Genomic DNA, 13,546 nt, shown 5'->3' on the forward strand with positions numbered 1-13,546 from the left:
CAAGCTGATCATCATTAATTCATAGCACTCTTGAACTTGTTTAATAATTACTTTTTATAGAAAGCGCTTTCATCTCTTTCTTCTTACAGTTAACTATATCCTGATCAACACTGAATCCTCACGTAGGCTTATGCAGACTTCTGTTATAACATGGCCTGGTCTGGAAACCTTAACAGCACCGTAACTGCACAGCTGCGTCCACAGCTCACTATAAAGCATGGATAGCAAGCGTCTGCACAAATTCACTGCGTTTAACTCCAACTCATCTCTATCCACTCTCATTTAAATATAATCTCTATTGTTTTACTGCACTTAACCTAAGAGTCATCTACAACTTTAACAATAATCTATCAGTGCCACCAATACTGTAAAATTATTAATGTTCCAGGGCATCTGACACCTTCCTCTGGCCTCCAGTTCAGGGCATCTGACACCTTCCTCTGGCCTCCCTGTGACCATGTCAGGAGGCCCACGACTACCTGTAACTTTAGCCCCAGGGCATCTGACACCTTCCTCTGGCCTCCAAGGGCACCTGCAGGTGAATGGAGCTCATACATGTACTCAGGTGCACATACACATAAAAAAAGTGAATATAAAATGTTAACTGAGTATAGAGGTACACAGTTGCAATCCCAGCACTTGGGAGTTAGAAGTAGGAAGATCAGGAATTCATGGCCAATCTTAACTACAGAATGAGCTCTAGGTGAGCCTAGGCTACGTGAGATCTTGTCTCAAAAATAAACAAACAAACAAATAAGCAAATAAGTATAGAATAAAATATAAGATGTTTAAGTTAGCACCTGGTTGGTTAACTGATAGATAAATTGCACATAGTAAACATTTACTATGAAGTACACCTCTCCTTCCCAAAATATCTACCGTTAAATTATAAAGTCAGAAAGATAGTCAGAAATAATCTGGTTTGGAGAAGGCTGAAGCAGGAGGATCACTGTGAGTTTGATGCCAGTCTAGGGTACATGGCACGTCTCAACAGTAAAATAAAGTCTCAAACTTGGGGGCTGGAGCAAAAGTCATCTGCTAGGGGAGAAACTATGCCCTAGAAAGAATAACTAAGTCTCCTAGAAAGAATGCCCCCTGCTGCCTAATGGTGGGGTTGCAGCTGAAACTTGGGTTTCTAATTCTCATAGCCTTCCATTTCTCATGGCTCACCTAACACAGCAAATAGAACATTTAATTTCTGTGATCTTAGCTCCTTCATTAATAAGCTAAGGACGGGCAAGATCTTAAGACCTCCCAGCTTCAACAGCCTCACTTTATGACTCGTTTGAGCCCTTAGTTAATTTACACATTGTTCACAGAAACTAAATCTAAATATATGCCCAGTCTCTATTCATGCTTAGTTTCTTGGAGTCATTTTCAGATCTTTAAAACAAGGTAGTGGTTATTAAGAGCTACAGGAGAGCAATTACCTACTCAGTGTAGTGCAGTAAACGAAGCAGACAAGTATGTAGAGACTGACACACAGCAGCCAAAATAAGGACTCAGAGTCCAGTTCTGAGAGACCTCGTTTTTAAAAAGCCTTCAGTGTACTAAGGCTCAGGCAAGTGGTGCATACCACCAGCACTCGTAGGACCGAGGGAAGAGAATCCTAAGTCCCAGGTTAACCTGGATTCCTCAGTAAGATCCTGTCTAAATGCTTTTCAGAAATATAAGGGACTAAACAGAGAAAGATCCTGACGATAAAAATTTCAGAACATGACATGCGTGCGTCTGTTTAAAGTCCCTGTGAGCAGAACTGGAAAACTATTACACAACACTTTATAACTAACGAATTGCAATCCACTGGCTATAGACCCTGTATAAAGGCACACAGACCATCAACAAAGAAGTAGGTGCTCAGTGGCGGAACACCTGCAAATCCATGAAGCCTGGGCAATTCCTGATCTCCAATTTAAAAAAAAAAAAAAAAGACGCAACTCAAAAAGTAAAAAAAAAAAACCTCAATAAAATCAACATCTACCCAAATTGTAGGTGGCTGTCACAATTCCAGTTCCCAAGGAAACAGACTTGGAGTGAACTCTACATGCAGGAAGCTCATGGGGACGTGATCTTGAGGGCAACACCTGTGTGTACACAGAGGCAGAAGTGTGACTGGGGAAGGGAGAGGCTGAGCAGTACTGACCAGCGATGGAACCACAATGACAGCTGGTGCACAATCCAGTCCCTCACTAAAGCAAAGGGATAGTCCTCTATGTCCTCGACATCAGACAAGAAAGAGGATATGATCTTGGTAGGGGTGGGGTGGGAGGGCAGCTTTCGGTTTGCTATGACAGACCCTGGGGGGTCAGAGGTGAGACAGTTATGAGTCACTAGCAGCCATAACTCTGGGCAACTAGGGGTGTGTCTTCACCCTAAATGGAGAGGTGGGTGTCACACTACTGTGTGGGATACCATAGAGAGCTAGACTAGGGCAGGGGGAGCCCATACCTTCTGGAGTTTACTACGGGACAAGTGCTGTGGAGTCAGCTTACATTAGTTATCAGATTATTTTTTTCCAGTAAAGCCTTACTTTCTGAAGACAGTTTGTCTTTTCTCAGTAAAGGAGGCAGAAAAGAACAAACATGTCAAGATTTTTATATCTAACATACAAAAGATTCTATGTTGGTAGGTTTGCAAATGACCTGTGAAAAGCCTTGTTCTTCCTTGGTTTTCAAATAAAACCTTTAGCCTGAAAACTATTTTAAAGCTCTGCCAGGCAGGACCTTCAAAGAAGAAAAAGGATGAAAATTTTTCTAATATCATATTAGTGGTAAGGTAAAAACCAGAACTTGGTGATTACTCTGCTTTCTCTGAGATCTGAAATCAAAGCTTAACAAAATCAAAGTAACTTTGAAGCAATATTCTTATTACAATGCACACATATCAACTTCCTCTATATCATCTGCATTTTCAGGACTTATTTACATAAAAAACTGAATTTTACATTAAAGTGTCAGAGGTAGTTGACTGGAGGGAATATTTTGTATTAAACTAATAATAACAGCTAACACACCAAGTTTATAGCAATCACAGTTCCAAATACTTTGGTAGCAATGAATTTTCACAATGCTGAATAAAGACAAAAGGTCGGAGGCTAACTCAACTGTTAAGACCACAAGTACAACAGGGCCACAGGTGACCCAGTTGATACAGATGCATGCTGCCAAGCTTGCTGATCTGAGTTCAATCACATGGTGACTGAAACTCACAGGTGGAAGCAAGGCATCCATCGACTCTCCCAAAAACATAATGAGCACAAGTTCTCCTCTTGCAGAGGCCCTGAGTTCAGCACTCCTGTAGGGTGCTCACAACAGCAGCTACAGGGGGCAATTCCATGCTCCCCTGGTCTGGGTATGACTACTGCACTCACAAACAACAAACCCACACAGACATATACATATAATTAAAGTAATAATAATAAAATACAATATTAAAGCACTATCAATTCTATTGCTTAATTTTCTTGAAAAGTCAATCTTTATCCCCAAAGCTCTCATCATTTACTAGACTTAACAATCAGAAGTCCGTAAGTTCTTACTCATGGAGAAACTCTGGAATCTTTTGGCAAGTGTATAGCTCAGTGGTAGGCAAGTATTTGCTTACCATGAACAAAATCTGAAATTTGATCCTAGAATTACAAAATCAGGAAGGGGGTTGGGAGAGAGTAGGGAAGGAAATGAAAGGAAAAAGGAAAGGGAAAGAATTTCTTAAGAATACAAGTGATTCCCATTTTAGGAAATATTATAACATTCTCGCTGGCCTTCCCTTAATGAAATCATCCTCTCTACACAGCCAACAAATCTTCATGTCACATTACTGGACCACTATGCAGCAAGCACTGTTAGACTCTGTGTGAACTAAGAAAGAAAAATCTCCAGACTGAAGCACTCCAAACTCTAGGAGGGGAGATGAAATAGACAGATCGCAAAGGTGGTGCAGTAACACCTGGATGAGCTGTGATCCGGCACTTAGGCAGGTGGGGCAGAAAGACCTCAAGAAGAAAGCCAGACTCCGCTATATAACTGCACAGGAAAGAAGGAAAAAAAATGAAGGGAGTGGAGGAGGAGAAAAAGAAGGAAAGCAAAGGAGAAATGTATTTGCTGAAGATACATAACATAATTAAGATTCTTTAACATTTGTCAAACTGTCAGACAGTGTGGCGAGCACTTCATGAACACTGTTTCATCTAGTGCAACATAAAGTGTAAGTAGATATTATGTTCAAGCTTACAGATACATGAACTAGCTATCAGAGTGTCTGAACATTTAACCATGCTTACCCTCATGAGAAGCAACCCCAAAATTAAATTATTACCATGATAATAGTTACGTACTATGAGATGCTTTGGGAGAATAAAACAAAAAGCAAATAACCCCTGCATGACTTGACTGGAAAAAAGAATATCTGAGAAAACACGTAAGTTGTAAGAAGCATGATTAGTGAGAGACGGTCAGGTCTGTATGTGTACAGTCGAAAGAGGTCCAAAGCGATATGAAAGGACCAGAGCATTAGGGTCCTGTGCCCAAGACTAAAAGTAGACATCTCCTATAGAATGTTATGGATCTGGATATGAAGTATATTGCAAAAGGACTCATGTATTGACAGCTTTGTCCCCAGTTGGTGGTGGTATTCAGAGGTAACTATAAAGTCACTCACTAACATCATAAATGGATTAACTGACAGCTGAATGATCTATCAGGAGGTGGAGCCTACTTGACAGAAATACGTTGCTGAAGGTGTGCTCTGATAGGTAACACAGGTCTATCCTCTAACTCAGTATTTAGCCCAGGCTGACCTGAAACTCAATCCTCCTACCTGGGTGTGCAAGCACAGCCTAACCCAGCCTCTTGAGAAAGCCATTTACCTACTCATGATGGCAGTACTCCTGTGACCTAATCACTCCCCCAAAGCCCCACCTCCTAACACCAACATACTAAGAATCACCTCCCAAAGTCACACCTCCTAACACCAACACAGCAAGAATCACCTCCCAAAGTGACACCTCCCAACACCAACATACTAAGAATCACCTCCCAAAGCCCCACCTCCTAACACCAACATACTAAGAATCACCTCCCAAAGCCCCACCTCCTAACACCAACATACTAAGAATCACCTCCCAAAGCCACATCTTCCAACACCAACACAGCAAGAATCAAATTTCAAGCTGAGTTTGGGTAGGGACAGAAGAATTTTTTAAGAGTTCCCTGAGAAATTCAGAATGTATAAACAACAAAACAGCTATTTTATTATTAATAGTTAATATTTACAAAGAGCTCCAGAAAAATCGTGAAAAAGTTACTTGCCCAAAACTAAGCAGTTAAGTTGCAGGGGCAGGAGGAGGAACACGTAAGGAAGGAGCAAGAGCCCACGACCAGTCTGAGACACAGACCAAGACCCTCTCTCAAAGCCAAAGAACAACTACACGGTACACATACAGACACTAAAATCTACACAAGAAAACAACCCCATAGTTACTGCTCTTTTTAAAATTCACCTCAATAAATTAGTAATAACTTCATCAGACTTGAGCCCTCAGCTGGCCCGAGAAACTCCTCCCAGTATATCACTTTAAATACGGTTCCCCAAATGGGCACTCCTGAGGCTCCCCATGCGTTCCCTCCTTGTACTTATCCAAGTAAGTCCTATCGTAGCTAGGGATTCTTCAAGCAAGCCTCTCTTCCAGTGCACACACATCCCATAAGGATTGTATCTGCTTTAATCATCACTGTGTCTGGCACACATGGCAGGCCTACAGTAGATGAACAGGAACTGCATCACTTGAATGAAGGCCTCCCCATCCATCACCCCTCTTCTCTGTCGTCAGGGATCACTCTAAGGCAATGGTAACTACTTATTGCCTGAAATGCTAGAGATCACTCCTGTTTTCTGCTCTGTTTTCCTGTAGCTTTAACTGTATGCAACACTGGCAAGGGGGCTGGAGAGATGGCTCAGAGGTTAAGAGCACTGATTGCTCTTCCAGAGGTCCTGAGTTCAATTCCCAGCAACCACATGGTAGCTCACAACCATCTATAATGAGATCTGGAGCCCTCTTCTGGCATACAAACATACATTGCAGGAATGTTGTATACATAATAAATAAATAAATCTTTAAAAAAAAAAAAAAACACTGGCAAGTTCATGTTCCTAAAAGAACCCTCTCGCTGCTTAGTCAACAATGACTATCTCCTCCTATACCCCGTGTATACTTTCTCATTTACTAGGGATACTGACTTCCTCTTCTTGCAGAATGAAGCTGAAGGTAAGAATTGTATGCTGGAAGAAACAAGCAAAGAAACTCAAGACCTTGAACTCAAAGAAAAGTCTCCATTAAAAAAAAAAAAAAAGTAAGTATACTCAGAGACAGCACTGATTTCAGTAGGTACAGGAAAATGTGATACTTTCTACGCCACAAAGTCAGAGTACTCAGAACATGTGTTATGGGTGCACAGGAACCACTGTAAGGAAACCCTGTGTGTTCACATCGAAAGCAGGGCAAGCACCCAGACAGTCAGAACACTGAGGGCGTAGCAAGTGTTACAAATGCTAAATACAGTGGTTCATACCCGAAGGAAAGAGGGAGGAAGGAGATTAAGGAAGGAAAGGAGGCAGAAAGGGGGGCTGACAAATGTGGGGAGAGCTGGGGAGGAGAAAATCATTAGTTTGTAGTCACCATACTTGACTAGATTATGCAAGAATCAACAATGTAAGTCTAGAAGAAATTTTTTTTTTATTAGGAGGAAAATACTTTCTTAAAGTATCTCCCTACACTATTTATTGGTTGCAAAAGAAGAAAAATAATAATAAGTGTTGTATAGTGGAGAAACTAAGCAACACTTTGGACAAGTAATCCAAATTAAAAACCAGGTCTGAGATGTAGCTCAGTAAAATACTTGCCCCTAGGTTGGATTCTTAACACCAAACAGATAAATACTTTGTTTAAAAGGAAAGAAAGAAAGAAAGAAAGAAAGAAGGAAAGAAATTAGCGTCATGTATGAATGTCAAAGTGACACTATGAACCTCTATGTGACAACCTGAGGACATAACATTCCTTAGCATAACAACATCCTTGCCAAGAATGCAAAATTTTAATAGAAGCACAAGCAAACATTAAATGCAACATGGAAGCACTCCAGTTTAAAAAGAGGAAAAAGAAAAGAGAAACATGCAGGAAGGTACTATGGCTTGAATGTGTTCCCCAAAGCCACAAAGAAACTTCATCCCCAGTGCAACAATACTTTAAGGTGAGGCCATACATCAGGAGGGCTCCGTTTCCATGGAATTGATGTCCTTACTGCGAGGGAATGTATGATACACACACACACTCCTTCACTCTTTCATTCTCTTTCTTTTCCACATCCACATAGGACAGCACAGAACTCAAGCCCTCACCAGATGCTGAGTCCCTCCATCCTGGGTTCCCAGTCTACAGAACTTTAAGGATTTCTTCCAGTAAATTTCTCTTTATAAACTGTTTCATTAGAGCGACACAAAACAAAATGGGGAAACGTGTTTTTAAAGCACTTTATAAATACAAATAAACACTGTGGAAATATCCCAGATTAAAAGAGATCAAAGTAGAGTCAGCAAAGATGGTTCAGTGGGTAAAGACACCTGTCACCAACCCTAATGACCTGAGTCCCCACACTGGGACCCACAACAGTAGAAGGGGAGACCAATTCCCACAAGTTGTCCTTCTGGCCTCCACAGAAGATGCACTAAATAAATAAGTATAACAATTAAATAAAAGAGATCAAAGTAATGTGACAAAATTTTTAAAACATTAAAACATAAACTCTAACTCCAGTTTCCGAAACAAGAGTAGGAGAATCAATATTAGAAAATATTCATTTTCTTCACTGAAGTTTTAAGAGTCAATGAGATAAGAATGATCCTCAACTGACTCAAAAAATGGATGGAAATAGAAAACACTATCCTGAGTGAGGTAAGCCAGACCCAAAAAGAGGAACATGGGATGTACTCACTCATATTTGGTTTCTAGCCATAAATAAAGGACATTGAGCCTATAATTCATGTTCCTAGAGAAGCTAAATAAGGTGAATCCAAAGACAAACACATAGGCATCCTCAGGCGATGAAAGGAGACAGAGACAGAGACCCACACGGGAGCACCGGACAGAAATCTCAAGGTCCAAATCAGGAGCAGAAGGAGACGGAGCACGAGCAAGGAACTCAGGACCACGAGGGGTGCACCCACACACTAAGACAATGGGGATGTTCTATTGGGATCTCACCAAGGCCAGCTGGCCTACGTCTGAAAAAGCATGGGATAAATCCGGACTAGCTGAACATAGCGGACAATGAGGAATACTGAGAATTCAAGAACAATCTCATTCACTTTCTACTTTCTGGTTTGTAAAACCAAAGAGATAAACCCAATGACCAGCAAAGCAGCCCGTCCTTTTACACGATTCTGAATTAAATCCATTGTTTCTTTAGAAATGTTTTCATATTTATCAGCAAAAGAAAATCAAATCTCTGTTACTAAATGATTCTATATTCTTTAAGAAAGAAATGGCACAGAGTTTGCAAACTGCCTAATGTCATAAACGCTGATCATCTTTCTGGCCACTTAGAGCCTTAAAAGTTAAAGTATTTCTCAAAGTATCCATGATGGTTTAAATAAGAATATGCCCCACAGACTCATAGGTTTGAATACTTGGTCCCTGGCTGATGAAACTGTTTGGGCTGTGGCCTTGTTGGAGGAGGTGGGTCCCTGGGGCTGGGCTCTGAGGTTTCAAAAGACTCAAGCCATTCCCAGTGTCTTCCTCTACACCTGCAAACTATACATCAAGATTGAGTTCTCAGCTGTTCCTGCCACCATGCCTTTGCTCCACCATCATGAACTCTAACTTCTGAATCGTAAGACTCAAATTAAATGCCTTCTTTTCTAAGTTTCCTTGCTCGTGGTATTTTATCTCAGCAACAGAAATGTAACCAAGCTAGAGGCTGGAGAGATGGCTCAGCAGCTAAGAGCCCTGACCGCAAGCACACAGCAGCTCACAACCACCTGTCTGTAAATGAGATCCTAATACCATAAAACAAAACATTTAATACATACATATCAGAGTACCTTCATTACAGTTATTGTTTTCCCAGACCTTTCTAAGTCTCAATGACACCTTTCTTTTAGTAAGCTAAAGAAAGGTAAGAAGGAAAAGTAGAGAGAAACAGAAGAGGAGGAGTAAAATTATGTGAAGTGCCCTGAGGCCTTACTGGTAACACTCAAAGACGGAGTTACACCCAACTACACATGCAATGCCCTTTTCTTCTTTCTTACGATACTATCCAAATCGAATCAGAAGAAAATTATAATTGCCGAAATGAAAGATCTTCTACAAACAGAATGTTAGAGACGTAAACTATAACTCAAAGCATGGAGACCATTCCAAACAAACCTCTAAAATCAGTCACTTTTAGAGATTTTAAGACATAAAAATCAGCAGTTTTAATATTATATCTTAGTATCAGTGCTGAGAAAAAAAGGTTGTCAGGGTAAGATAAATAAAAGAATTGATATTTATATAATTTAAAGTTTCATGTTATATCTGTTAGCAAAAGCCACCTGTAGAGTTAATAAAAAACATACGTTCTATGATCTATATTAGTAATATAAATCACAAGCTTTAAGATTCATCAAAGTACCCCTATGAAATGGTAAGCATTAGAATAGACACAAGACAAACCTGAACTCCTTCAAAGAGATGCAGGACCTCTCATAATTTGGTCACTGCCCACTAGAGTAGCCTCACCTTCCACCCATCCCTGAATACATCTCACTTCTTAAACTTCACTCTTCATCTCCCCCCCCCCATCACTTGCTCCTTTTATCACTTCATAGTTTCAGAAACGTTATTCCCTCTGCCTGACACGTCCTTCCCTCTCACGCTATAAATATGCCCTCCTTCCTGAAGCTTATCACAACTGCCTGACACCCTCCGAAGGGGCTCCCGGAGCACTCCTCCTTCTTCTTCACAGCACTGCAATTACTTTCTGATGTTCACCTCCCCAACCAGGTTCTGAATTCTACAGGGAGGGCCACATCTTATTAATCCATATCCCAGCTCCTAGTATAATGACTGAATTCTACTGAAGCTCAACATTTAAACTGTAGAAGACAAAGATAAGTATGAGACATATTTCAAAATGCTCTATTGAAGAATATAAACATTTCACACAGTGGATCTCATTCAGGAGCAATTTAGTTCCTAGAGGACATTTAGTAAGGTCTGGAGATACATTTGGTTGCCTCAAGGCAGGTACAATATTGGAAGGAATGTGACTATCATTTACACACTAGAAGCCAGGGACAATGTTAGCCATCGACAAATGCACCCCTACAACAAAGAGTAGGGTTGCTCATAAGAATCTCTCGGTCCAAGGCTGGGAAGCCCAGTTGTCATCTGACTTACTCAAATACGATGATTCAATAACACATCTCAACAATAGCCACAGTCAATACCATTTTTTAAGTTTTGGCACAAACTTCTTGGACAGATAGACACCACAACAGCGGTAAAAACGACCTTCACATGGACCCAGTGCTTCAGAGCATCAAGAGTACTGCAAAGCATCCCATAGTTTTGCAAAGCCACACTGAAGCTGCCAGGAACAACTCCCCAATCAGAAACCGCTGTTTATAAAACTTTAAAGCAAACCACAGGCAGACTCCTGTTTCTGGGGTAACTATGACAAAAATACAGCCTGAGGCACGAGGGAATCAGTGACTCCCTGACCGATAAAAGGCCCTTAAGTAAATCAAGGAATCAATCAACCGCGGAGGAGACTCAAAGGGCATGACTTTCCTTGCTGCCAAATCACTGATAATCAAAACAAAAAACAAAAAACCTGACTAAACAATTGCAAAAAAGAGGGAGGGGATCAAATGTCAATACAGAGGGTCAGAGACGTGAGTTAACCATTTCTCCTCTGAGACAGGACCGAGTTTCAGACGACTTCAACTTCTGACGGCAGCTGGCTAAGCAGGAACCTTCCCTTCCTGTACACTGGGTGACTCAACACTCCTTGGCACATTCCTTAACCAAATTCTACAAATGCACTAAGTTCTTGTCCTTTGAACTACTTCTACCTTCTGAGTAACATCTCTTCACAGGTACTAGTCTCAGAAGGCAGCGAATGGAAGCGATCCAAAAAAAAAAAAAAAAAAAAAAAAAAACGTGAGTAGGCAACTCTTATTAGAAGAGATTTTAATTATGTTATTCTAGGAACTGGTACCTAAACAAAACACCTACAGCTTTCCAATGCTCTTAACCTTTTTTTACCCTCAACATTTCCCAGATATTAAACTGAGATGTCGCTGGTAGGAACTAAACTGGAGCGCATTTGCCGTTCGATCCATTTATTCTTGGAAAACTAAATAAGGTTTTTTGGGTTGTTGTTGTTTTTGTTGTTTTTTTTTCCCCCTGGGGCTTGGAGAGGAAAAGGCACTTGTAATTCTTTCAAAGTTTCCAACAGTGAGTAAGATCTTCCTTCCTTCTCCGCTGACTTTGTCAGTTAAGCATCTTCAGTCTCAGGACTCGGGCCCGCGCTAGGCCGGGTCTTCCACTACCCCCCTGTGCGGTGCAGATGAGGAAGGCGAGGCAGGTGCGTGTCGTGGGGAGGTGGAGGCACGAAAGGACAGGGAAGGGCCCCACAGTCCCCCACAGCCTCCCGCAGACCCCCGCAGCCACGCAGCCACAGCCGGGAAGCCGGGTGGGACACGCGGACACCACACCCTCCAGCCCGCGGTGACAGCCCGGAGCGGGAGCCGGCCCCGGGGCCTCCGGGCTCCAGCCTGCGCCCCGCCCCACCCGCGGCCCGGCTCCGGCAGGACAAGCAGGCCTCGGCAGCCGCCACTCCCGGGCCTAGCGGAGCCCGGAGTCCACCATGCCCGCCTCGGCTGCCCGGGGTCGGGCTCGGACGCTCGCGCTCACGTGCTGCCGGAAGGACGCTTTCACTCTTACCCTCTGCAAGATCCTCCTAAACATGGTTTGGCCGGCGCCGCCGCCACCGCCGCCGCCGCGGGGACGCTCCGCGCCCTGCGCTGGTTACTCGGGATCGGAGGGCGCGAGGGCCACCAGCCGAGCCGGGAGGAGGGCGGGGGCGAGGCGGCGGTGGACGCTGCTTTGGCGGCCCCGACTTCCCCACGGGCGGCGAGAGGCGGCGGACAAGCACGAGCCAGCGAGGACCCAGCCTGCGAGCGCCCGCCTGCCGGGCCGCCCCCGTAACTGACAGCTGGGCGGGACCGCCCGTGGCCGGGGGGCGGAGTCGCCGCCGCCCCGCCTCCTCGGCCTGGCCAGCGGCGGGGAGGGCGGGGCCGGAGGAGGGCCGGCCCGAAGCTCCCACCAATTGCAAGCGGGGACAGCGTGACAGACGGGTGGCAGGAAGCTGGGACCTCGGCTTCTTCCGGCGAGCGCCTGGGCGTCCGGGCGCTGGACGGTGTTCGGGACGTTAGAGGGCTGAGTTCGGACGGAGGAGCTGGGCGGCGATCCCTGTGTCCCGCCTGGAGGCGTCCCGCCTGGAGGCGTCCCTACCCGGGGTTGCAGAGCCACCTTCGGACGAGCGCCAGCCTGAGATGGAAGTTTGCTTGCGCTCTAGATAGACACTGCGCTGACCCGGAGCCGGATCCTGATCTTGGCTGGAAAGACTGATTTCGACCGCTAAGCGCCAACGTGGGCCAGAGAAACCGAGGCCTCCTTCACTGTGTTAGGCTTCCCTCTGCTTTGCCAGTCCCAGGGTTATCCGCATCCTTCCTGCTTCTAATGGCACCTAGAGCCATAATAAAGCACGGAAGGAGGCTGGGTTTTGAATTAGCTAGAGGGTTTGGGTTTATCTTTTTGTAATGGGGCAAAGGTTTCTTCATCTTATTAAACCTGAGCTATCTATGATGTAAATTGAAACTGACCCAACCCCCTTTTCTACTCCCCCCCCCCCCAGAAACTTGTGGCCCAAATGCCCCAACTAACCGTGTGTTTCTTGGCTTCTGTTAAACTGCTTGCTTGCTTCCCCCTGCAACTGTTAACGGGGGGAGGTGGTTTTTCTGTATTTGTCTTTTAACTCCCTGTAATATACATTTAAGGTTGTTTTGTTATAAGTCCAGCCAGTCCCAGTGCTTGGGAGGCCTCTGAGAGAGGCTCTCATGCCTAGACTGCTCGACAGAGCCTTGGGATCCTGAGGGTGCCCAGTGACCTGGGAGCTGAGATTTGTGGGATGCCTGCGGCAGGTTCCCAATGCCTAGCTTGTGCAAAAAGAGGTATCTTATCTCGGGAGGTAAGGTTTCTCTGTAGTTCACAATACTGGGGACTTGTGAAAAAACTGAACACAGTGTCAATTTCAGAGTTAGTAGCACTTCAAGGATACAAGCAGCCCTCTCTGTTTGCTCAGAATTCTGGATGGCTACCAGATTGTAGAACTTGATCTTTTTTTGTATTATGCAGATTGTTTAACATTCTTGAGAAAAGTGAAACGATGGGTCAGAATTCTTCTACCCAAACAACTCCCCTGAACCTGATGAAGTCTCAGTTTAA

At 43.8% G+C, this 13,546-nt stretch overlaps 1 protein-coding gene across 2 annotated transcripts in view; it reads right to left on the reverse strand.

Moving 5' to 3' along the window:
- The window catches only part of Eea1 (early endosome antigen 1), a 94,322-nt gene extending 82,095 nt beyond the window's left edge, over positions 1 to 12,227 (reverse strand). For both annotated transcript variants that reach the window (XM_041666936.1, XM_041666942.1), the window contains exon 1: positions 11,984 to 12,227. In XM_041666936.1, the coding sequence (XP_041522870.1) occupies positions 11,984 to 12,007 (24 nt within the window). In that variant the 5' untranslated portion in view covers positions 12,008 to 12,227. The remainder of the gene's footprint in view (positions 1 to 11,983) is intronic.
- Between the last annotated feature and the right edge of the window lie 1,319 nt (positions 12,228 to 13,546).

Source organism: Microtus oregoni, unplaced genomic scaffold (genome assembly GCF_018167655.1).
Source record: "Microtus oregoni isolate MIOR12 unplaced genomic scaffold, Mior012 000001F_ref0000356, whole genome shotgun sequence".
Classification (NCBI taxonomy): domain Eukaryota; kingdom Metazoa; phylum Chordata; class Mammalia; order Rodentia; family Cricetidae; genus Microtus; species Microtus oregoni.